Source organism: Trachypithecus francoisi, unplaced genomic scaffold (genome assembly GCF_009764315.1).
Source record: "Trachypithecus francoisi isolate TF-2019V2 unplaced genomic scaffold, Tfra_2.0 Lachesis_group20, whole genome shotgun sequence".
Classification (NCBI taxonomy): domain Eukaryota; kingdom Metazoa; phylum Chordata; class Mammalia; order Primates; family Cercopithecidae; genus Trachypithecus; species Trachypithecus francoisi.
In genome coordinates, this window is record NW_022681466.1 from 23,544,807 (window position 1) to 23,567,948 (window position 23,142).

The window sequence follows — 23,142 nt, forward strand, 5'->3', positions numbered from 1 at the left end:
AACTCCCAGGCGCAGTGGCTCATACCCATAATCCCAACACTTTTGGGATGCCCACATGAGAGGACTGCTTGAGCCCAGCGGTTAGAGACCAGCCTGGGCAACACAGCAAGACCTTGTCTTTACTAAAAAATAAAAAAATAAATAGCAGGGCATGGTGGCAATTGCCTATAGTCCTTGGGAGGCTGAGGTGGGAGGATCACTTGAGCCCAGGAGTTCAAGGCTGCAGTGAGCTGTGATTGTGCACCACTGTACTCCAACCTGGGTGACAGAGCAAGACCCTGCCTCTAAAATAATAAAAGGCTGCACAACACTCAACTATGTCAGTAAAAAGACAGGGTCAAGGAGCAGTAAGTGATGCTTTGACAATCATAGGAGTCAGGCTCTCTGCTCAGCAAACCACTCATTCCAACACCCAGACAGAGGTCAAAGATACACCTGCAGATGCCCATCAGGAAACGTGAATGAGCTGAAGAGGCAATAGGGGGTAGTGTCACCTGTGGCAAACTAGAGAATGCTTATCTATTTTAAAGGGGGCAACCCAGCTGATTATTGCCAAGTGGAAATTCAAGCCCAATACTGCCAAGTTTTCTGATTCTAACTGAAATCAGAGAAGAAGAAAACCTACAAAACAGTGTGTAGATCACATATCCAGCCCACACACAGAGTTTAAAACCTCTGCCAAAGCTCAAAAATATATCACCCAAACAGCAAGGGAAAGGGCACTTTTAGGTAGATTGGAATGCATTCTCCAACCCTCAAGAATAGCAAACTGAAATGCTTCAAATGCTCACCCTCTCTTCATGAGAATTTGCAATGAGTATGGCTAGTAATCTTTTGTTATCATTTTCGTTTTTTAAAAAAAAAGAGATGAGGTCTTGGCCGGGTGCGGTGGCTTACACCTGTAATTCCTGCACTTTGGGAGGCTGAGAGTTTGAGACCAGCCTAGCCAACATGGTAAAAACCCCATCTCCACTAAAAATACAAGAACTAGCAGGGCGTGGTGGCAGGTGCCTGTAATCCCAGCTACTCGGGAGGCTGAGGCAGGAGAATCACTTGAACCGGGGAGGCAGAGGTTGCAGTGAGCTGATATTGCGCCACTGCGCTCCAGCCTGGGCAACAGAGTGAGACTCCATTTCAAAAAAAAAAAAGAAAAGTAGAGATGACATCTTGCTGTGTCCCAGCTGCAATCATAGCTCACTGCAGCCTAGAACTATGGGTGCATGCCTCAACACCCAACTATTTTTTGTAGAGACAAGGTGTCACTACACTGCCCAGGCTGGTCTCAAACTCCTGTCCTCAAGCAATCCTCCCACCTCAGCCTCCCAAAGGGCTAGGATTACAGGTGTAAGCTACTGCACCCAGCCTCGCTACTTTTCTTTGAATATTCTAGGTCTTCAAGATCTCATAGTAGGCTGACTCCTTGGAAGTTACATCAAAAACAGCCTTTTATCTTTTCTCAAACTGGACTCACACATAGAAGCTGGTGAACTAGATCAATTTATATTCCATCATCTCACTACCACCTCCTTCCCCAGCCTTTCTAGGCACCTACTCTGGTCTCCTTGGCCTCAAATAATCTCAAGACTATACACAGCCCTTGGATACAGTCTAACACCTGCAATCCCAGCACTTTGGGAAGCTGAGGCGGGCAGATCACTTGAGGCCAGGAGTTCAAAACCAGCCTGGCCAACATGGTGAAACCCCATCTCTACTAAAAATACAAAAATTAGCCAGGCATGGTGGTGCACACCTTGTAATCCCAGTTACTGGGGAGGCTGTGGCACAAGAATTGCTTGAATCCAGAAGGCAGAGGTTGCAGTGAGCTAAGATCAGGCCACTGCACTCCAGTCTGGGTGACAGCAAGACTCTTTCTCAAAGAAAAACAAAAACTATATATAGCCCCAAGTTTGTCAAAAAATAATACATGAAAAAATGCTTGGAAGGAACTACATTAAAATATATAGCAGTTGTAATCTCTTAGTTGAGAAATAATGGTTTTTGTTTCCCTTTTTATATCTCCCTATTTTCTGTTTTCTAAAAATAGCCAGGCGTACTGGCCCACGCCTATAATCCCAACTACTTGGGAGGCTGAGGTGGGAGGATTCCTTGAGGCTGCAGGCAAGCAACGATCTTGGTAGCAGTAAGCTACGATCGTGCCACTGTACTCCAGCCTGGGCAACAGTCAGACCTTGTCTCTTATTTTTTGTTTCATTTTTTTTTTTTTCTGTACAATATGGAGATCATACAGATTTCTAAGCTAGCCTAGACATGAGGAATAGGGAGAAAAGAGTTCTATCTGAATTTTTTTATTTTTTTTTCTTTTGAGATGGAGTCTTGCTCTGTTGCCCAGGCTGGAGTGCAGTGGCGTGGTCTCGGCTCACTGCAAGCTCCGCCTCCTGGGTTCACGCCATTCTCCTGCCTCAGCCTCCTGAGTAGCTGGGACTACAGGCGCCCACCAGCACGCCTGGCTAATTTTTTGTATTTTTAGTAGAGATGGGGTTTTACTGTGTTAGCCAGGATGGTCTCGATCTCCTGACCTCATGATCCACCTACCTCAGCCTCCCAAAGTGCTGGGATTACAGGTGTGAGCCACCACGCCCGGCCCCCATCTGAATTTTAAAGACCTCTTTCTGTACTCCAAGGGATTGAAAGACAAGACCTACTGACTGACATCCTGGGCGAACTTGCCCCTTCCCTTCAACACCTGTTGATGTAGTTCCTCCAAAGTTATCAGACCTATTGGAGACAGGGAACAGAAATCAGAAAAAGAGATTACCCGCTTTAAAATAAGTCCACAGCCATTACATTCCAGTGGCCTATGAATAGCAAGTAACATTCTAGTTCCTAATTTTTTTTAACTCTCTCCTTGGCCGGGCACAGTGGCTCGCGCCTGTAATCCCAGCACTTTGGGAGGCCGAGGTGGGCGCATCACCTGAGGTTGGGAGTTTGAGACCAACCTGACCAACATGGAGAAACCCCATCTCTACTAAAAATACAAAATTAGCCAGGCGTGGTAGCACATGCCTGTAATCCCAGCTACTAGGGAGGCTGAGGCAGGAGAATCACGTGAACCTGGGAGGCAGAGGTTGCCGTAAGCCAAGATCGCACCAGTGCACTCCAGCCTGGGCAACAAAAGGGAAACTCCGTCTCAAAAAAAAAAAAAAAACTCTTCTTATGAAATAACTGGCCATAATATGAGAAATGAATTCTGAGACCTTGCTAGGCCTGTCAACAGAGTGAGAGCCATGAAAATCTAAAAACAAAAGCAATGTCATCTTTGAAAAACTATAAATGTCCTCTTGACATCAAGGCCGTGTCTATTTATAGTCGATGATGATTTGTAAATGGTTTTAAGTTTTCTTTCTGCAACTTCAATCCAAACCATTTAATGTGCTTACTAAGAAGGATAGCATCACCAAATGACAAATTTTAAGGTCAAATTTGAGGGAACACAGAGACTCAGTTGGCATTCCCATACGTCAGAGAGACAGTGCAGGACTATAGTCACTAATGAGAAAATCACTCCAGACACGTCAGACATCAGGGGAAAAGGCCTATTTCCTACCTCCCTACTATTTTCTGTACTGAGTAGGAACTAGACCTTCCTGGCCAAAGATCTTTGGAGAACAGAGACAATCGTTCAGGTAATTCTATTTACCCTTGGCCATGGAGACTTGCCATGGATTCAACTGCATGAAACAGCTAAGATGTCTCTCAAGTCCTTAGAGGCCTGTAGACTGCAGGACGGAAACGATAATCTTTTACGGTTTTCTCCCTCTCAGAGAAGTCCAGAGTCCAGTTCACAGGACCTAGCCACCCTCACCTCCATTCCGATGCTTCAGCGCCAGGCACACTTCGATAATTTGGACACCTAGTTCGTAATAGAAGTCCCCCACGCCCAGCATCTCAGACCAAAATCCTTTTCCAGCTACAAGACAGAAAAACAAAGTCTTGGTTATTGATTAATTTACATCCCTTCTTTTCTTTCAAAGCTGCATTAAAATATCTATCATATGGGAAGTTTTCCCTGCATGGCATGAAGTTCTTCTGCTCCATTTGCTACTCAGGAAACAATCAGACTTATTACAGTAATTCCTGCTGAAGAACAGGGTCAGACAGTTCCAGAGGGTAGGCAATCTAAAAGTCATTTCTGGCTGGGCGCAGTGGCTCATGCCTGTAATTCTAGTACTTTGGGACACCGAGGTGGGCGGATCGCTTGAGACCAAGAGTTCGAGACCAGCCTGGCCAACACAGCAAAACCCCATCTCTACTAAAAATAAAAAAAAAATTAGCCAGGAGTGGTGGCGTGCGCCTGTAATCCCTGCTACTTGGGAGGCTGAAGCAGGAGAATTGCTGGAACCCAGGAGGCAGAGGTTGCAGTGAGCCAAGATCACACCAACATACACCAGCCTGGGCAACAAGAGCGCAACTGTCTCAAAAAAAAAAATTAAAATTAAAAAAATAAAACAAAAGTCATTTCTATGGCTAATTCTGGCTCAGGATACTGAAAAAACGAGTTTCTATTCACACAACATACAGTAAAATATAATGGGAAATATCGTCTAGACAAGACTAAGAGAAAGAATATGCAGACTCAGCATTCAAAAATCCACTGAATGTTCTGCGAGTTACCAGGAGTGTAGAAATAAAAAATAAAATGCGGGCTGGGCGCAGTGGCTCACGCCTGTAATCCCAGCACTCTGGGAGGCAGAGGCAGGCGGATCACCTGAGGTCAGGAGTTTGAGACCAGCCTAACCAACATGGAGAAACCCTGTCTCTACTAAAAATACAAAATTAGCCAGGCGTGGTGGTAGGCACCTGTAATCCCAGCTACTCGGGAGGCTGAGGCAGGAGAATCGCTTGAACCTGGGTGGTTGCAGTGACCCAAGATCATGCCATTGCACTCCAGTCTGGGCATCAAGAGCAAAACTCCACCTCAAAAAAAAAAAAAAGAAAAGAAAAGAAAAGAAAAATGCAAGTTGTAGAGCAGTAGGAATTATAATCCCATGTATGTTTAAAAAGTCAGGGCCAGGCCAGGAGCGGTGGTTCACGCCTGTAATCCCAGTACTTTGGGAGGCTGAGACAGGTAGATCACGAGGTCAGGAGATCAAGACCATCCTGGCTAACACGCTGAAACCCTGTCTCTACTAAACATACAAAAAATTAGCCAGGCATGGTGGCACACACCTGTGGTCCCAGCTACTCAGGAGGCTGAGGCGGGAGAAATCACTTGAACCCAGGAGAAGGTTGCAGTGAGCCAAGACTGCAGCACAACTGTACTCCAGCATGGGCAACAGAGCGAGACTCTTGTCTCAAAAAAAAAAAACAGTGGGGCCAGACACGGTGGCTCACGCCTCTAGTCCCAGCGCCACTCGGGAGGTTGAGGCAGGAAAGTAACTTGAACCCTGGAGTTGAAGGCTGCAGTGGGCTGATGGCACCAATGCACTCCAGCCTAGGTGACAGAAACCTCAACACTAAAAAATAATAAATTAGTAATTTTTTTTTTTTTTGAGATGGAGCCTCGCTGTTGCCCAGGCTGGAGTGCAGGGGCGCAATCTTGGCTCACTGCAACCTTCGCCTCCCGGGTTCAAGTAATTCTCCTGCCTCAGCCTCCTGAGTAGCTGGGATTACAGTCACGTGCCACCACGCCTGGCTAATTTTTTGTATTTTTAGTAGAGACAGGGTTTCACCGTGTTAGCCAGGATGGTCTCGATCTCCTGACCCCATGATCTGCCTGCCTCAGCCTCCCAAAGTGCCAGGATTACAGGCGTAAGCCACCATGCCCAGCCAATAATTTTTTTTAAAGTTTATAAGTATGAGGAAGGGCTCAGTACAGAGGCTTATGCCTGTAATCCCAGCACTTTGGGAGTCCAAGAAAGGCTGATCACTTGATCCCAAGAGTTCAAAACCAAACTGGACAACATGGTGAAACCTCCTTTCTACAAAAAATACAAATATTAGCCAGGTTTGGTGGTACAGGCCTGTAATCCCAGCTACTTGGGAGGTTGAAGCACAAGAATTACTTGAACCTGGAAGGCAGAGGTTGCAGTGAGCCAAGATGGCACCACTGCACTCCAGTATGGGTGACAGAGCAAGACTCTGTCTCAAAAAAAAAAAACAACTTTTTTTTTTTAAACAAGGTCTTGCTGCAGCCTCAACTTCCCAGGCTCAAGCAATCCTCCTACCTCAGCCTCCCAAGTAGCTGGACTATAGACACATGCCACCACACATGGCAAATTTTTATAGTTTTTGTAGAGATGGGGTCTCGCCATGTTGCCCAGGCTGATCTTGAACTCCTGGATTCAAGTGATCGCCTGTCTTGGCCTTACAAAGTGCTGGGATTACAGGCATGAGCCACTGCACCCGGCCAAAATTAAGTATTTTTTAATAAAGAGGGAAAATGTCATAAAAAATTCTACTGTAGCCGGGCGCGGTGGCTCACGCCTGTAATCCCAGCACTTTGGGAGGCCGAGGCGGGCGGATCACGAGGTCAGGGGAACAAGACCATCCTGGCGAACACAGTGAAACCCCGTCTCTACTAAAAATACAAAAAAATTAGCCAGGCGTGGTGGCGGGCGCCTGTAGTCCCAGCTTCTAGGGAAGCTGAGGCAGGAGAATGGCGTGAACCCGGGAGGTGGCACAGCTTGCAGTGAGCTGAGATCGCACCACTGCACTCCAGCCTGGGTGACAGAGCAAGACTCCGTCTCAAAAAAAAAAAAAAAAAAAATCTACTGTAGATCATTCAAGGAATGATCATGGACACTGGCTACTCAGCCTATAGTTGGTCTATCTTCCATATCAGACAGTAACTGGCCATCCTGCTAGGTACACCCTAAAGACGACACCCTCTGGGTCTTCTTGTAGGCCTTTCTAGTGGATGCCCCAACAGTGGTAACAACAACTATGTGAGCTTCTGTCCCTAAGGTTCTCTATAAGAACACTGGACCCCTACAGACAACTTCTTACAGGCCAGCGGATCCACGCCAATGGTTGCACACATGTCCTGGAACTGCACACGAAACTCAGGATTCTTCCGGATCTCCTGCTTGTGCTTGCTGGCAAATTCCTCCAGGTTGGTCTTGAACATGTCCAACTGCTTTGACATCTGTTGGATGGACAGGGAGTGGTGAAGGGCAGCCCAGCCAGATGATAATCAGATGCCAAAAATAGGTGCCCAGTCCTGTGGCATGGCAAAGGCTGAAATAACCAGTCTCTCTCAGCCTACCATTATGCTGTTTACCATCTATCTCTCTTTTTATCCCTGCCTCTCCTTCACAGTTCTATTGTCAGTAGAAATGGGATGCTGTACTGTTTTCTCACTTCCAAAATAGACCATTTTTTGTGCGTTCCTATTCTAAAATCAGGATGCATCTAATAATCAAGGTGCACATATATACAACCAAATACATGCACAAAAAAAGAACAAAGTGTTATATATAATGTGGTATTCCTTTTCTTTTACCCAGAAAAACTTATTAATTTGATGATGTACCTAATAATTCATTGTATCTTAGAAATGAGGGAATGCAGTGTTCACCCATTAGAAAATCTTTACCCCCCGATTGGAAAGGGTGGACGGGAAAAAAAATGAAGTGTGGCATGAATCTGTTTAACCTTTGAGTCTGGCCAGGAATGGTGGCTCACACCTGTAATCCCACAATGGATCACTTGAGCCCAGGAGTTCGAGATTAGCTGGGGCAACATAGCAAGACTCTGTCTCAGTCAACATATGTATATATTTTTTCTAATTTTTTTTTGAGACAGAGTCTTGCTTTGTCGCCCAGGCTGGAGTGCACTGGCACAATCTCAGCTCACTGTAACCTTAGCCTCCCAGTTCAAGCGATTCTCTTGCCTCTCCTGAGTAGTTGGGATGACAGGCACACACCACCACACCTGGCTGATTTTTGTATTTTTAGTGAAGACAGGATTTCATTATGTGGGCCAGGCTGATCTCGAATTCCTGACCTCAAGCAATCCATCTGCCTCAGCCTCCCAAACTGCTGGGATTACAGATGTGAGCCACCGCGCAGGGCCAATCAATCAATCAACCAATATAAATTTAAAACAAAACTTTTGGCCGGGCGCGGTGGCTCAAGCCTGTAATCCCAGCACTTTGGGAGGCTGAGACGGGCGGATCACGAGGTCAGGAGATCGAGACCATCCTGGCTAACCCGGTGAAACCCCGTCTCTACTAAAAAATAGAAAACTAGCCGGGTGAGGTGGCGGGCACTTGTAGTCCCAGCTACTCGGGAGGCTGAGGCAGGAGAATGGCGTAAACCCAGGAGGCGGAGCTTGCAGTGAGCTGAGATCCGGCCACTGCACTCCAGTCCAGGCCACAGAGCAAGACTCCGTCTCAAAAAAAAAAAAACTTTTGAGTCATGAACCTCCCTGGGGATCAATTCCAGCTAAAGAACTGCTCTGGGACTTTAATTTGCCAAATTGCATTTCATGTTAAATACAAAAGACTTGGGGATTTTCTGACTCTGTATTACCCCTTCTCTTTTCCTACCATCTTCTATCCCACCAAGAATAAGCACTCCTAGCCCAATATTTCTCACACAAAACTGTCAGAAACCTCCACATTCTTTTAATCACAATTTTCAGTTGATTCCTGCAGCCATCTCCCCTGTGAGTGGGAGCTTTTGAAGAGCACAGCCTGGGCCTACTATTTTTCTTCAGCTCACAGCCCCGTTTTCCTGCTTAACAGCTTCCTCCTCTTCTTCCCCAATCACAATCACTGCGTAAACTTGGAGCATGTAAAGAGCAGGGAAGGGCTGGAAAAGAAAACTGCACAGGAGCTGCACCCCCATCACTCACACACTGTCCTGGTGTGTGCCTAGATGTCATGATGGTGGTGTGGGTGCCACAGGTTAGGCAATATTTTCATTTTATTCTGAGGTATTTAAAATGAAAAGCCCCAGAGGACGTAAATCAATAACAGCTCTACCACTTACTACCCATACAACCTTGGATATATGACTTAACACTCCAGTGTCCCAATTTCTTTTTCTTTTCTTTTTTTTTTTTTGAGACAGAGTTTTGCTCGTCGCCCAGGCTGGAGAGCAGTGGCACAATCTCGGCTCACTGTAACCTCTGCCTCCCGGGTTCAAGACATTCTCCTGCCTCAGCCTCCTGAGTAGCTGGGATTACAGGCATGCGCCACTATGCCCGGCTAATTTTGTATTTTTAGTAGAGGTGGGGTTTCTCCATGTTGGTCAGGCTGGTCTTGAACTCCTGACCTCAGGTGATCCGCCCACCTCGGCCTCCCAAAGTGCTGAGACTACAGGCGTGAGCCACCACGCCGGGCTTTTTTTTTTTTTTTTTTTTTGAGACGGAGTCTTGCTCTGTCCCCCAAGGTGGAACGCAGTGGCAAGATACTGGCTCACTACAACCTCTGCCTCCTGGGTTCATGCAATCTTCCTACCTCAGCCTCCCCAGTAGCTGGGACTACAGGAGCCCGCCACCACACCCGGCTAATTTTTGTATTTTTAGTAGAGACAGGATTTCACCATGTTGGCCAGGCTGGTCTCGAACTCCTGACCTCCGGTGATCAGCCTTCCTCAGCTTCCCAAAGTGCTGGGATTACAGGCATACGCCACAGCGCCCAGCTCTCAATTTTAAACTCAGAATACGGCCAGGCACGGTGGTTCACGACTGTAGTCCCAGCACTTTGGGAGGCTGAGGCGGGCGGATCACCTGAGGCCAGGAGTTCAAGACCAGCCCAGCCAACATGGCGAAACCCGGACTCAAAAAATACAAAAATTAGGGCCGAGCACGGTGGCTCACACCTGTAATTCCAGCACTTTGGGAAGCCAAGGTGGGTCGATCACAAGGTCAAGAATTTGAGACCAGCCTGACCAATGTGGAGAAACCTTGTATCTACTAAAAACACAAAAATTGGCTGGGCGTGGTGGCTCACGCTTGTAATCCCAGCACTTTGACAGGCCGAGGCAGGTGGATCATGAGGTCAGGAGTTCGAGACCAGCCTGGGCAAGATGGTGAAACCCCGTCTCTACTAAAAATACAAAAATTAGCAGGGTGCAGTGGCAGGTGCCTGTAATTCCAGCTACTCGGGAGGCTGAGGCAGGAGAATCGCTTGAACCTGGGAGGCGCAGGTTGCAGTGAGCGGAGATCGCGCCACTGCGCTCTAGCCAGGGAGACAGAGCAACACTTCGTCTCAAAAAAAAAATTAGCTGGGCATGGTGGCGCATGCCTGTAGTTGTAGCTACTCGGGAGGCTGAGGTTGGAGAATCACTTGAACCCGGGAAACGGAGGCTGCAGTGAGCTGCGATCATGCCACTGTACTCCAGTCTGGGCAACAGAGCAAGACTCCGTAAAAAAAAAAAAAAAAAAAAACCCTCAGAATAATAGGGGTTCCCTCCTTATGGGACTGTAATGAGCTGTAATGAGGACTGAACAAGACAGTATATGTAAAGAAAATATTGGCCGGGCGCGGTGGCTCAAGCCTGTAATCCCAGCACTTTGGGAGGCCGAGACGGGCGGATCACGAGGTCAGGAGATCGAGACCATCCTGGCTAATACGGTGAAACCCCGTCTCTGCTAAAAATACAAAAAAAACTAGCCGGGCGCGGTGGCGGGCGCCTGTAGTCCCAGCTACTCCGGAGGCTGAGGCAGGAGAATGGCGTGAACCCGGGAGGCGGAGCTTGCAGTGAGCTGAGATCTGGCCACTGCACTCAGCCTGGGCGACAGAGCAAGACTCCGTCTCAAAAAAAAAAAAAAAAAAAAAATAGACAAATGCCTGGGACATTACAAGCATGTAATCACTCAAATATGTTGGCCATTATTGTTATTAGCAAGTCACCTAAAAGATCTCAGCGGCTCAGAAATCAAAATTTGCCAAACACCCTATTTCTAGTTCAATCTACACAATCAAATTCGTATCCAAGGTGTTTTGGCCAACCCTGTTAGGTCTCCCTCCCCGCCTGGGGCCCCCCAGCCGACTCACCTGGGCTAGTTGGTCCTCAGCCAAGACCGTCCCTCGCTCCTTATACTTGGCCTGTCAGACAAAGAGACCAGCATGAGTTAAGAGAGTGGGCGCTGGGGGCCGGGCGCGGTGGCTCATGCCTATAATCCCAGCACTTTGGGAGGCCGAGGCGGGCGGATCACGAGGTCAGGAGACTGAGACCATTGTGGCTAACACGGTGAAACCGTCTCTACTAAAAATACAAAAAATTAGCCGAGCGTGGTAGTGGGCGCCTGTAGTTCCAGCTACTCGGGAGGCTGAGGCAGGAGGATGGCGTGAACCCGGGAGGCGGAGCTTGCAGTGAGCCGAGATCGCGCCACTGCACTCCAGTCTGGGAGACAGAGCAAGACTCCGTTTCAAAAAAAGAAAAAGAAAAACAAGAGAGTAGGCGCTGGGGTCCCCCACTTGTGCTGCCACAGCTTTGGGATGAAAAGAGGAGGGTTTTTCTTAAATGGTTTTCTTAGGGAGAAGGATAGGGTGAAGGAGTAGAATCGACGACTGTAGATTTGTGAGTAGAGTCCCATTTGTAGTTAAAACTTGGGTAAGTGGGAGAAAGGGCTGGGCATCTGGGAACGCTGCCAATCCACCGGAAGCTGGAGACATTCTGTATCCCGGGGCCAAGCAGCCATCAGATTCTGCTGGGAGGTGATTAACGGGTAGGACTCGGCTCCGGGAGATTTCAGTCTCGCACGGGTCAGGGGCAGGTTGTGGGTCGGCCTTCTTCCTGCTCACCTCTGCAAGTTTCTTCTTGGCGATGGCGCCAGCTCCCACCCCACGGCGGTGCATTCCCACCCTGGGCCCGCGGGCCGCCCAGCTGCAGCGACCCCAGGTCTCCGCGTCCCGGGCTCCGCCGCCCGCTCCCCAAGGCGGAAGCCCGAGCCGCGCGTCATCTGCACGCGCCGGAAGCCACGAGGCGCATTTCCTGCCGCGGGGCTGAGTGTCTCCGGTTGCTACCGGTTAGGCGACCCCGCCTTTAGCTAGTGGCCAAGATTCTCAAAGCCTCGCGGCGAGGAAGGCACGAATATTCGCGCGCGGCCGAGGCCTTTGTTGGCTAGTGCTGGGACGTGGAGCCCCGGCCGCCAAGGCCCAAGCTTGTGCATTCCGCCCACGTAGGCGCCTGGGGCCCTGGTCTTCCTCGACTGCCCCTCCACTGCCTGGAGGTCTTCAAATGCCCTTGGACCACCTCTTATGTGCCAAACGCTGTGTTGGCCATCAAGGGTTCCATATTGAGCATAAAATAGCCCTCTGCCCTAACGGAGTTAACCTGTTGGAATCACATACAAAGGATTCTGACTACGAAGGGCCTTTAAGTTAAGTTGAACTCTGAAGTCAGATTGCCTGGCTGCGAAGCTCAGTTCCACTACATACGGTACAGGAACTTAAGGCAAATTATTTTAATGTCTTTATGGTTCACTATCCACAGTAGTGAAATAGAATAATATCTACTCATGGCCGGGCGCGGTGGCTCAAGCCTGTAATCCCAGCATTTCGGGAGGCTGAGGCGGGTGGATCACCTGAGGTTAGGAGTTCGAGACCAGCCTGGCCAACAAGGCGAAACCCCATCTCTACTAAAAATGCAAAAAAATAGGCCGGGCGCGGTGGCTCAAGCCTGTAATCCCAGCACTTTGGGAGGCCGAGACGGGCGGATCACGAGGTCAGGAGATCGAGACCATCCTGGCTAACACGGTGAAACCCCGTCTCTACTAAAAAATACAAAAAACTAGCCGGGCGAGGTGGCGGGTGCCTGTAGTCCCAGCTACTCGGGAGGCTGAGGCAGGAGCATGGCGTGAACCCGCGAGGCGGAGCTTGCAGTGAGCTGAGATCTGGCCACGGCACTCCAGCTTGGGCGACAGAGTGAGACTCCGTCTCAAAAAAAAAAAAAAAATTAGCAGGGCGTGGTGGTGCGCATCTGTAATCCCTGGTACTCGGGAGGCTGAAGCAGAAGAATCGCTTGAACCCAGGAGGCAGAGGTTGTGATGAACCAGGATTGTGCCATTGCACTCCAGCCTGGGCGACAAGAGCGTGACTCTGTCTCAAAAAAAAAGAAAAAAAATGTAGTAAATCATATAGTGCAATGCCTGGCACACAAATAAATGTCAGTTATGATTGTTATTCATTGTTTGAGATAAAATCAGTCATCTGTGGCTGGGCGCGGTAGCTCACGCCTGTAATCCCAGCACTTTGGGAGGCCGAGGTGGGTAGATCACGAGGTCAGGAGTTCAAGACCAGCCCAGCCAAGATGTTGAAACCCTGTCTCTACTAAAAATACAAAAAATTAGCCGGGTGTGGTGGCTGGTGCCTGTAATCCTAGCTGCTCCGGAGGCTGAGGCAGAGAATTCCTTGAACCCAGGAGGCAGAGGTTGCAGTGAGCAGAGATCCTGCCGATGCACTCGAACCTCGGCGACAGAGCGGGACTCCGTCTCAAAAAAAAAAAAAAACGGAAAAACAATGAAAAAGACCTAGGTTCCTTAAGCGAACCAGGAGGTGGTAGTTAGGCTTCTCCACATGGAAACCCCTTAGTTTCACTGGCATGGCCAAAAACCTGCAGTTGTTTCCATGTTTAGGCGCTGACCACCAAGGGTCCCGGGTTGGAAAGGAAGAGAGAAAAAGAGAGAAACGGAGAGAGAGCGAGCGAGAGAGAGAGATTCCCCTTTATGGAGCAGAAAGGAAAAGGAAAAAGGGGGAAAATAAATCCCAAACTTTGGGCTTACGTTTTCCTCCTGGCTGTCTCGCCAAAATATGTTAACGGTGGAGGGTGTCCAGGTTCTTGGGGTCTTGAAAAAACAACTGGACAAAACACACAAACAAAGCAAGGAAGGAATTAAGGGATTTATTGAAAATGAAAGTAGCATGGGCACGGTGGCTCAGGCTTGTAATCCCAGCACTTTGGGAGGCTGACCCGGGTGAATCACTTGAGGTCAGGAGTTCGAGACCAGCCTGGTCAACATGATGAAACCCTCGATCTACTAAAAAAAATACAAAAGTAGCCAGGTGTGTTGACACACACCTGTAATCCCAGCTACTTGGGAGGCTGAGGCAAGAGAATCACTTGAACCCGGAAGGCGGAGGTTGCAGTGAGCCAAGACCGCACCATTACACTCCAGCCTGGGCAACAGAGGGAAACTCCATCTCAAAAAAAAAGAAAGAAAGAAAAAGAAAAAAGAAAGAAAACTCTACAGTGTGGGAGTGGGCCCAAGCATAAGGCCAGGCAGATCACTTGAGGTCAGGAATTTGAGACCAGCCTGACCGACATGGTAAAACCCTGTCTCTACTAAAAATACAAAAAATTAGCCAGGCATGATGGCGCATGCCTGTAATCCTAGCTACTCGGGAGGCTGAGGCAGGATAATTGCTTGAACTCGGGAGATGGAGGTTCCGATGAGCTTCAAAATGTAGCTGCCATTTTGGACCTAAAGGAATGGTGGAACCATGAGTCCAATGAGCTTCAATCCCCAAGGATTTTACGGAGCAGACTGTCATACCAGCCCTACGCCACCAATCTCTGAGTGTTTATTTATTTATTTATTTTGAGACAGAGTCTCGCTCTGTCGCCAGGCTGGAGTGCAGTGGCATGATCTTGGCTCACTGCAACCTCTGCCTCTTAGGTTCAAGCAATTCTGCCTCAGCCTCCTGAGTAGCTAGGACTACAGGCGCACGCCACCATACCTAGCTTTTTTCTTTTCTTTTTTTTTTTTTATAGTAGAGACAGGGTTTCACCATGTTTCCCAGGCTGGTCTCGAACTCCTGAGCTCAGGCAATCCGCCCACCTTGGCCTCCCAAAGTACTAGGATTACAGGCGTGAGCTACTATGCCCAGCCTATTTTTTATTTTTATTTTTTATTTTACTAGAGCACAAACACAGTCCCCCACTACCACAAATTACACAGTCAAGTTTCCCACATTTGGGGAAATCGCAGGAGTCGGCACATTCGGAGTGCAATGGATGAGCCTCGCCCTGAGAAAACCACCTTCAGGATAATGGTATCTCCCCTGCCAGGAAAGTATTGAGTGTTTATGAGAAAGAGAAATAATGTTCTGTCTTACTAAAGCCACTATTATTTTGTATTTTCCTGTTATTTGAAGCCAAATCTATTTCTTTTTTCTTTTTTTTTTTTTTTTTTTTTTTTGAGATGTTGTTTCACTCTTGTTGCCTATGCTGGAGTGCAATGGCGTGATCTCAGCTCACTGCAATCTCCACCTCCTGGGTTCAAGCGATTCTCCTGCCTCAGCCTCCCCGGTAGCTGGGACTACAGGCGCATATCACCACACCTGGCTAATGTTTGTATTTTTAGTAGAGACAGGGTTTCGCCATGTTGGCCAGGCTGGTTCCAAATTCCTAACCTCAAGTGATCCACCCACCTTGGCCTCCCAAAGTGCTGAGATTCTATGTAGGAGCCACCACCCCCAGCCATCATAAGAGGTCTTAACTACATAACCTCCAAACACAAAACTTGGTCCCTTAGGTACTCACTGACACCATCTAGATACACCTGCTTCCTCCCTTACTCTTTGACTCGTTATACAATGCCCTAAGGTATGCACACTGATCTGCTCACTGACAATGAAGACCTTAGATTTAATAATTCATGCCTTCAAATGCATGCACACATGCCTAGTTCCTTTTTTTTTTTTTTTCTTTTTTTTGAGATGGAGTTTCACTGTTGTTGCCTGGGCTAGAGTGCAATAGCGCGATCTCGGCTCACTGCAACCTCTGCCTCCCAGGTTCAAGCGATTCTCCTACCTCAGCCTCCGGAGTAGCTGGGATTACAGGCATGCACCACCAAGCCTGACCAAGTTTTTGTATTTTTAGTAGAGACGGGGTTTCTCCGTGGTGGTCAGGCTGGTCTTGAACTCCCAACCTCAGGTGATTGGCCCGCCTCGGCTTCCCAGAGTGCTGGGATTACAGGCTTGAGCCACTGTGCGCCTGACTTTTTTTTTTTTTTTTTTGAGACCGAATTTCATTCTTTTTGACCAGGCTAGAGTGCAGTGGTGTGATCTCAGCTCACTGCAACCTCTGCCTCCCAGGTTCAAGCGATTCTCCTGCCTCAACCTCCCAAAGTAGCTGGGATTACAGGTGCCCACAACTGTGGCCGACTAATTTTGGCTTTTTAGTAGAGACGAGGTTTCACCACGTTGGCCAGGCTGGTCTTGAACTCCTAACCTCAGGTGATCCGCCTGCCTCGGCTTCCCAAAGTGCAGGATTATAGGCGTGAGCCACCACGCCTGGCTTGCCACTGCACCCAGTTGTGCCTAGTCCCTTAGATGCACAAAGTGGACCTCAATAGCTACACTTGTGGCCACACTCCAGCAGACATGCTCATCCTACTATGCAGATACATTTGTACCCTTTTATAATTTTAGGGAAAATATGCTGACCAGTGATATCCTGGTAAGGGTTTAACAACTACCTTGCCACGTTGGGAGAGGGGAACCCTGATTTGTAGCATTTGCCTATGTCCATGGTGTAAATACTCTGTTCATGGGCTTGATATGTTGCCAGGATGGTGTATGGTGGCTATTCACAGGTGCCATCACAGGGCACTACAGCTTTGAACAACTGGGCTTAAGTGATCCTCCTGCCTCAGTCTCTCAAGTAGATGAGACAAAGGCACTTGCCACTGTGCCTGCTTCCAGCACATCACTGAATGCTGACCATTACGGAATCCCTCATTTGCTTTAACTGACTCATTGGCTTCGTGGCAGGGTGGCTAAGAACATGGTCCTTTTTGTTGGGGGATAGAGTTTCGCTCTTATTGCCCAGGCTGGAGTGCACTGGCGCAACCTTGGCTCACCACAACCTCTGCCTCCCGGGTTCAAGCGATTCTCCTGCCTCAGCCTCCTGAGTAACTGGAACCACAAGCATGTGCCCCCACACCCGTCTAACTTTGCATTTTTACTAGGGATAGGGTCTCTCCATGTTGGTCAGGCTGGTCTTGAACTCCTGACCTCATGTGATCCACCTGCCTCGGCCTCCCAAAGTGCTAGGATTACAGGCGCGAGCCACCGCGCCCAGCCAGAACATGGTCTTTTAATTTTTTTTTTTTTTTTTTTTTTGAGACAGGGCCTCATTATGTCACACAGGCTTGAATGCAGTGGTGCCATCATAGCTCATTGTAACCTTGAACTCCTGGGCTTAAGGGATCCTGTGACCTCAGCCTTTCAGGCAGCTGGGACTACAGATGCATGCCACCATGCCTTTTTAATTTTTTTAAATTGTCATAGAGATAGGGTCTGGCCTTGTTTCCCAGGCTAGTCTTGATCTCCTGGGCTCAAGCGATTCTCTCACCTTGGCCTCCCTAAATACTGGGATTACAGGTGTGAGCCAGTGCACTCAGCCTCCAGTTGACCTCTAAGATTTCTTTCAGCTCTGACATTCTTGGTTTCTATTCCTTTAAATTCCTGGAGCTCCTGGAATCTATACACACAATTTAGAGCAAGTCTTTGTTTAGAGGGTTTATTTTAGTGATTCTCCATGATAGAACTGATTGTCGCCGGGCGCGGTGGCTCAAGCCTGTAATCCCAGCACTTTGGGAGGCCGAGATGGGCGGATCACGAGGTCAGGAGATCAAGACCATCCTGGCTAACACGGTGAAACCCCATCTCTACTAAAAATACAAAAACGAGCCGGGCGAGGTGGCGGGCGCCTGTAGTCCCAGCTACTCAGGAGGCTGAGGCAGGAGAATGGCGTAAACCGGGAGGCGGAGCTTGCAGTGAGCTGAGATCCGGCCACTGCACTCCAGTCCGGGCGACAGAGCGAGACTCCACCTCAAAAAAAAAAAAAAAAAAAGAACTGATTGTCTAGGGGAGAAATTTGAATCTACATTTCTGAGGTCTTGGATGTCTTCGGGGGAGGTTGGTGAATCAAAAAGAGTTAGTTTTGAGCTGGACATGATGGCTCACACCTATTAATACAATTCCAGCCACAAGCAGAAGTGGGTGGAGTACTGAGGCGGGAAGATCTCCAGCCCAGGAGTTTGAGGCTGCTGTAAGCCATGATCACACCACTGCACTGTAGCCTAGGCAACGGAGGGAAACCCCCAACTCTTAAAAAAGAAGTTAGTTTTTTTCCATTTGTACAACGTTCTTACTATGGGCTCAGCATTGTGCTAAGCATTTTGTAAACATTGTCTTCTTTTTCTTTATATATCATGGTGGTCTCATTTAAAGCCTTATCATAACCCTTTTAAAAAATATAATATAATAATTGTTATTAACCATGCACTGCACTGCCTCCATGAGGTAGAAAATTAAAAGCCTTAAAAAGCCTACAAAACTACCTATCGGGTTCTATGCTCACTACCAGGGTGACAGGACCCGTACTACAAACCCCAACATCATGCAATGTTCCAATGTAACAAATCTGCACATAAATATCTGTATCTAAAATAAAAGTTGAAAATTTTTTTCAAAAAGAAAATTGGGCTGGGCGTGGTGGCTCACACCTGTAATCCCAGCACTTTGGGAGGCCAAGGCGGGCAGATTACCTGAGGTCAAGAGTTCGAGACTAGCCTGGCTAACATGGTCTACTAAAAGTACAATTAGCTGGGTGTGGTGGCACATGCCTGTAATCCCAGCTACTTGGGAGGCTGAGGCAGGAGAATTGCTTGAGCCCGGGAGGTGAAGGTTGCAGTGAGCTGAGATCTTGCCACTGCACTCCAGCCTGGGAGACAAAGCGAGACTGTCTCAAAAAATATAAAAAATAAAAAATAAAAATAAAAATAAAAGAAAATCGGCCGGGCGCAGTGCCTCAAGCCTGTAATCCCAGCACTTTGGGAGGCCGAGAAGGGCGGATCACGAGGTCAGGAGATCAAGACCATCCTGGCTAACACTGTGAAATCCCGTCTCTACTAAAAAAATACAAAAAACTAGCTGGGCGAGGTGGCGGGCGCCTGTAGTCCCAGCTACTCGGGAGGCTGAGGCAGGAGAATGGCGTAAACCCGGGAGGCGGAGCTTGCAGTGAGCTGAGATCTGGCCACTGCACTCCAGCCTGGGCGACAGAGCGAGACTCCGTCTCAAAAAAATAAAAATAAAAATAAATAAAATAAAATAAAATAAAATTTAAAGTAGGCTGGGTGACACAGCAAGACTCTGTCTCAAAAAAAAGGAGTTTTGTTTGATTAGCAGAATACCTTGAGGCACAATCCTACCCCTCCCATTGTCTTGTGTTCTCCCCATTTTGCTCACTGCCAGCCCTTGGGCCAATCTGGTTGCCACTCTCTCCCTGATTTGATTTTATTTATTAATTTTGGTTTTAGGTAATTTATTAGGTTAACTTACAGACAGAAGGGTGGTCTTGGGTGGCCACAAGACGGGTACAGCTCCACACAACAACCCCCAGACCCAGGGCTTATATCCTGGGGAAAAGTATAAGTGCTTTGGTAGGAATGTATAGATGTTTACAAACTTCACAGCCTATGATTTCTGCAACAGCATCAAGGGTTGTTTTGGAGGAAACTTACAGTGAATAAGTGTTCCTACAGAAAGCGTAATACATCAAATAGACATTTTGGAGGCACTTCTGGGTAAATCAGAAATTACATGTCAGATTAGGATTTAAAATAAAGTCCCTCTCGTGACCACTCCACTCATCTAATCCGGCTCATACAATCTCATGCACCCACCTCTTCCAAGATGGTTCCTCAGCCTGTAGAGAAGGGGGTGATGTAGTCATTTCCATGGCATGGGTGGACAGGTTGCATTAATTTGTTTTATGCTTGTTAGCAGAGGCCACACCAACAATACAAACAATGAAACCTGGCCAAGTGACTTTAGGAGCTTTACAGCTGGTCCTGGGCTTTGTGTCTTTTGTGGGTTGATGGCCCATCCTCTGGATTGGAAAAGAGTACACTAGGCAGTTGCTTTCCAGGCTTCTGGGGTGTCCTGGTGTCTTAGCTATGGATCTCCCAACATCTACAGGTCACAGGGTGACAGAAGCTGCAGCACAGTTACCTGGACCTCCCAGAGCAGAGGATAAGGAGCAGTGAAGACAGGATGGAGCTCTGATTGGAGCAAGAAACCCACTCCATGATAAATATATATGTGTGTGTGTGTGTGTGTGTGTGTATATGTATATGTATGTGTGTATGTGTGTGTGTGTGTGTGTGTGTATATATATATATATATTTTTTTTTTGGAGATCAAGTCTCACTGTCATCCAGGCTGTAGTGCAGTGCTGCAATCTCAGCTCACTGCAACCTCCGCCTCCCAGATTCAAGTGATTCTCCTGCCTCAGCCTCCTAAGTAGCTGGGAATACTGGTGTATGCCACCACACTCAGCTAATTTTCTGTATTTTTAGTAGGGATAGGGTTTTGCCATGTTGGCTAGGCTGCTCTCGAACTCCTGGCCTCAAGTGATCCACCTGCCTTGGCTTCCCAAAGTGCTGGGATTACAGGCATGAGACACCACGCCTGGCCACTCACTCCCTGATTTTATTTTATTTTATTTTATGTATGTATGTATGTATTTATGTATTTATTTATTTTTGACAGAGTCTTGCTCTCTCACCCAGGCTGTAATACAGTGGCTCACACCTGTAATCCCACTACTTTGGGAGGCTGAAGCAAGCAGATTTCTTGAGGTCAGGAGTTCAAGACCAGCCTGGCCAAATGGTGAAATCTGTCTCTACTAAAAATACAAAAATTAGCTGGGTGTGGTGGTGCACACTTGTAATCCTAGCTACTTGTGAGGCTGAGACAGGAGAATTACTTGAACCCAGGAGGCGGAGGTTGCAGTGAGCCGAGATCACGCCATTGCACTCCAGCCTGGGCGACAAGAGCGAGACTCTGTTTCAAAAAAAAAAAAAAGAGGAAGGTCTTTATGACTCAAGGATCTTTTAAATAAGTATATAAATATAAAAATGAAAGTCTGGGCCTGGCACAGCAGCCCACATCCCGTAATCCTAACACTTTGGGAGACCGGGGCGAGAGGATCACTTGAGGCCAGATGTTCAAGACCATTCTGAACCAGATGGGGAGACTCCTTTTTTCTTTTTCTTTTTTTTTTTTTGAGACGGAGTCTCACTCTGTCACCCAGGCTGGGGTGCAGTGGTACAATCTCGGCTCACTGCAGGCTCCTCCTCCTAGGTTCACGCCATTCTCCCGCCTCAGCCTCCTGAGTAGCTGGGATTTCAGGCACCCACTGTCATGCCTGGCTAATTTTTTTTGTATTTTTGTAGAGATGGGGTTTCGCCATGTTGTCCAGGCTGGTCTCAAACTCCTGACCTCAGGTGATCCACCTGCCTTGGCCTCCCGAAGTGCTGGGATTACAGGCATGAGCCACCATGCCTGGCTGAGACTCCTTTTTTCTCTTTTTTTCTTTTCTTCATGTCAGAAGGGTAATGTGCCAACATTGTAACAAGGTTCAAGGGTGGCACATCTCACACATGCCCGTGAACACCCAATCATCACACTCATGCGTTACAAAAGTATCAGAGGATCAGAACTTTTCTCTATACATTTTTTTTTTTTTTTTTTTTTTAGTTACCTGGACGTGTGCCTGTAGTCCCAACTTTTTCCAGCTACTCGGGAGGCTGAAGTGGCAAGATCGCTTGAGCCCAGGAGCTTGGGGTTGCAGTGAGCTATGATTACAGCACTGTACCCCAGCGTGGGTAACACAGCAAGACTCTCCCAGAAAAACACACAAAACCACAGAAAAACTAGAGGTCTTTCTTTGTCACCAGACTTTAAGCTCTTCGGGGGCAAGGATTGTGTCCATTTGCTTCATTGCTGTATATACAGTGTTTAGCACAGCCCTGCCAATATTAACTTTCCAATAAGTGTTTGTAGAATAAATAGATGAATTAACAGATGCAAGTAAAAACTGTTATTTCCTTTTCTTGCTTTCTTTCTTTTTTTTTTTTTTTTTTGGACACAGGGTCTCACTCTGTTACCCAGGCTGGATGTAGTGCAGTGGTGTGATCTCGGCTCAATGCAACCTCCACTTTCTGGGTTCAAGCGATTCTCGTGCTTCAACCTCTCAATTAGCTGGGATTACAAGCATGTACCACCATGCTTGGCTCTTTTTTTTTTTTTTTTTTTTTGTATTTTTAGTAGAAACAGGGTTTCACCATGTTGGCCAGGCTGGTCTTGAATTCCTGACCTCAAATGATCCTTTTCTTTTCTTTTCTTTTCTTTTTTTTTTGTGCATGACAGAGTCTTGCTCTGTTACCCAGGTTGGAGTGCAGTGGTGCAATCTCAGCTCACTGCAACCTCCATCTCCTGGGTCAAAGCGATTCTCGTGCCTCAGCCTCACGAATAGCTGGGACTACAGGTGCCTGTCATCATGCCCAGCTAATTTTTGTATATTTAGTAGAGACGAGGTTTCTCCATGTTGCCCAGGCTGGTCTCAAACTCCTGACCTCAGGTGATCTGCCCACTTCAAGCTCCAAAAGTGGTGGGATGACGGGCTTGCGCCACACCAGGCCCTCTTTTCTTTTTTTATTTTAAAGATGGGGTCTCCAGCAGGTACGATGTCTCATGTCTGTAATCCCAGCAGTTTGGGAGGCCGAGGCAGGCGGATCACCTGAGGTCAGGAGTTCAAGACCAGCCTGGCAACATGGCGAAACCTCATCTCTACTAAAACTACAAAAATTAGGGTGGGCACGGTGGCTTACACCTGTAATCCCAGCACTTTGGGAGGTGGAGGTGGGTGGATCACTTGAGGTCAGGAGTTCAAGACCAGCCTGACCAACATGGAGAAACCCTACTGAAAATACAAAATTAGCCCGGTGTGGTGGCACATGCCTGTAATCCCAGCTATTCGGGAGGCTGAGGCAAGAGAATCAATTGAACCTGGGAGGCAGAGGTTGCAATGAGCAGAGAGCTCATCATTGCACTCCATCCAGCCTGGGTAACAAGAGCGAGACTCCATCTCAAAAAAAAAAAAAAATTAGCCACGCATGGTGGAGGGCGCCTGTAATCCCAGCTACTCAGGAGGCTGGGGCAGAAGAATCGCTTGAACCCAGGAGACGGAGGTTGCAGTGAGCTGAGATTGCACCATTGCACTCCAGCCTGGACGACAGAGTGAGACTCCATCTCAAAAAAAAGAAAAAAAACAAAACAAAACAAAGATGGGGTCTCACTCTGTTACTCAGGCTGGACTGGAACTTCTGGGGTTAAGCAATCCTCCAGACTCAGCCTCCCAGAGTATTGGGATTACA

General features: G+C 47.8%; 1 protein-coding gene and 2 non-coding genes across 5 annotated transcripts in view; all 3 read right to left on the reverse strand.

Annotated features, from left to right (window-relative positions):
* Positions 1-12,154, reverse strand: part of SNF8 (SNF8 subunit of ESCRT-II) — a 16,590-nt gene extending 4,436 nt beyond the window's left edge. For all 3 annotated transcript variants that reach the window (XM_033183369.1, XM_033183368.1, XM_033183367.1), the window contains exons 1-5: positions 11,717-12,154; positions 10,967-11,017; positions 6,967-7,105; positions 3,824-3,928; positions 2,664-2,736 (exon numbers count right to left, since the gene is read on the reverse strand). In XM_033183369.1, coding sequence (XP_033039260.1) covers positions 2,664-2,736; positions 3,824-3,928; positions 6,967-7,105; positions 10,967-11,017; positions 11,717-11,770 — 422 coding nt within the window. In that variant the 5' untranslated portion in view covers positions 11,771-12,154. The remainder of the gene's footprint in view (positions 1-2,663; positions 2,737-3,823; positions 3,929-6,966; positions 7,106-10,966; positions 11,018-11,716) is intronic.
* Positions 12,155-14,829: 2,675 nt separating this feature from the next.
* LOC117068067 lies at positions 14,830-14,989 on the reverse strand. Its single transcript, XR_004430936.1, has one exon. It is a non-coding gene; the product is annotated as a U1 spliceosomal RNA (small nuclear RNA).
* A 6,319-nt stretch (positions 14,990-21,308) lies between these two features.
* LOC117068117 lies at positions 21,309-21,412 on the reverse strand. Its single transcript, XR_004430979.1, has one exon. It is a non-coding gene; the product is annotated as a small nucleolar RNA U13 (small nucleolar RNA).
* Positions 21,413-23,142: the final 1,730 nt, after the last annotated feature.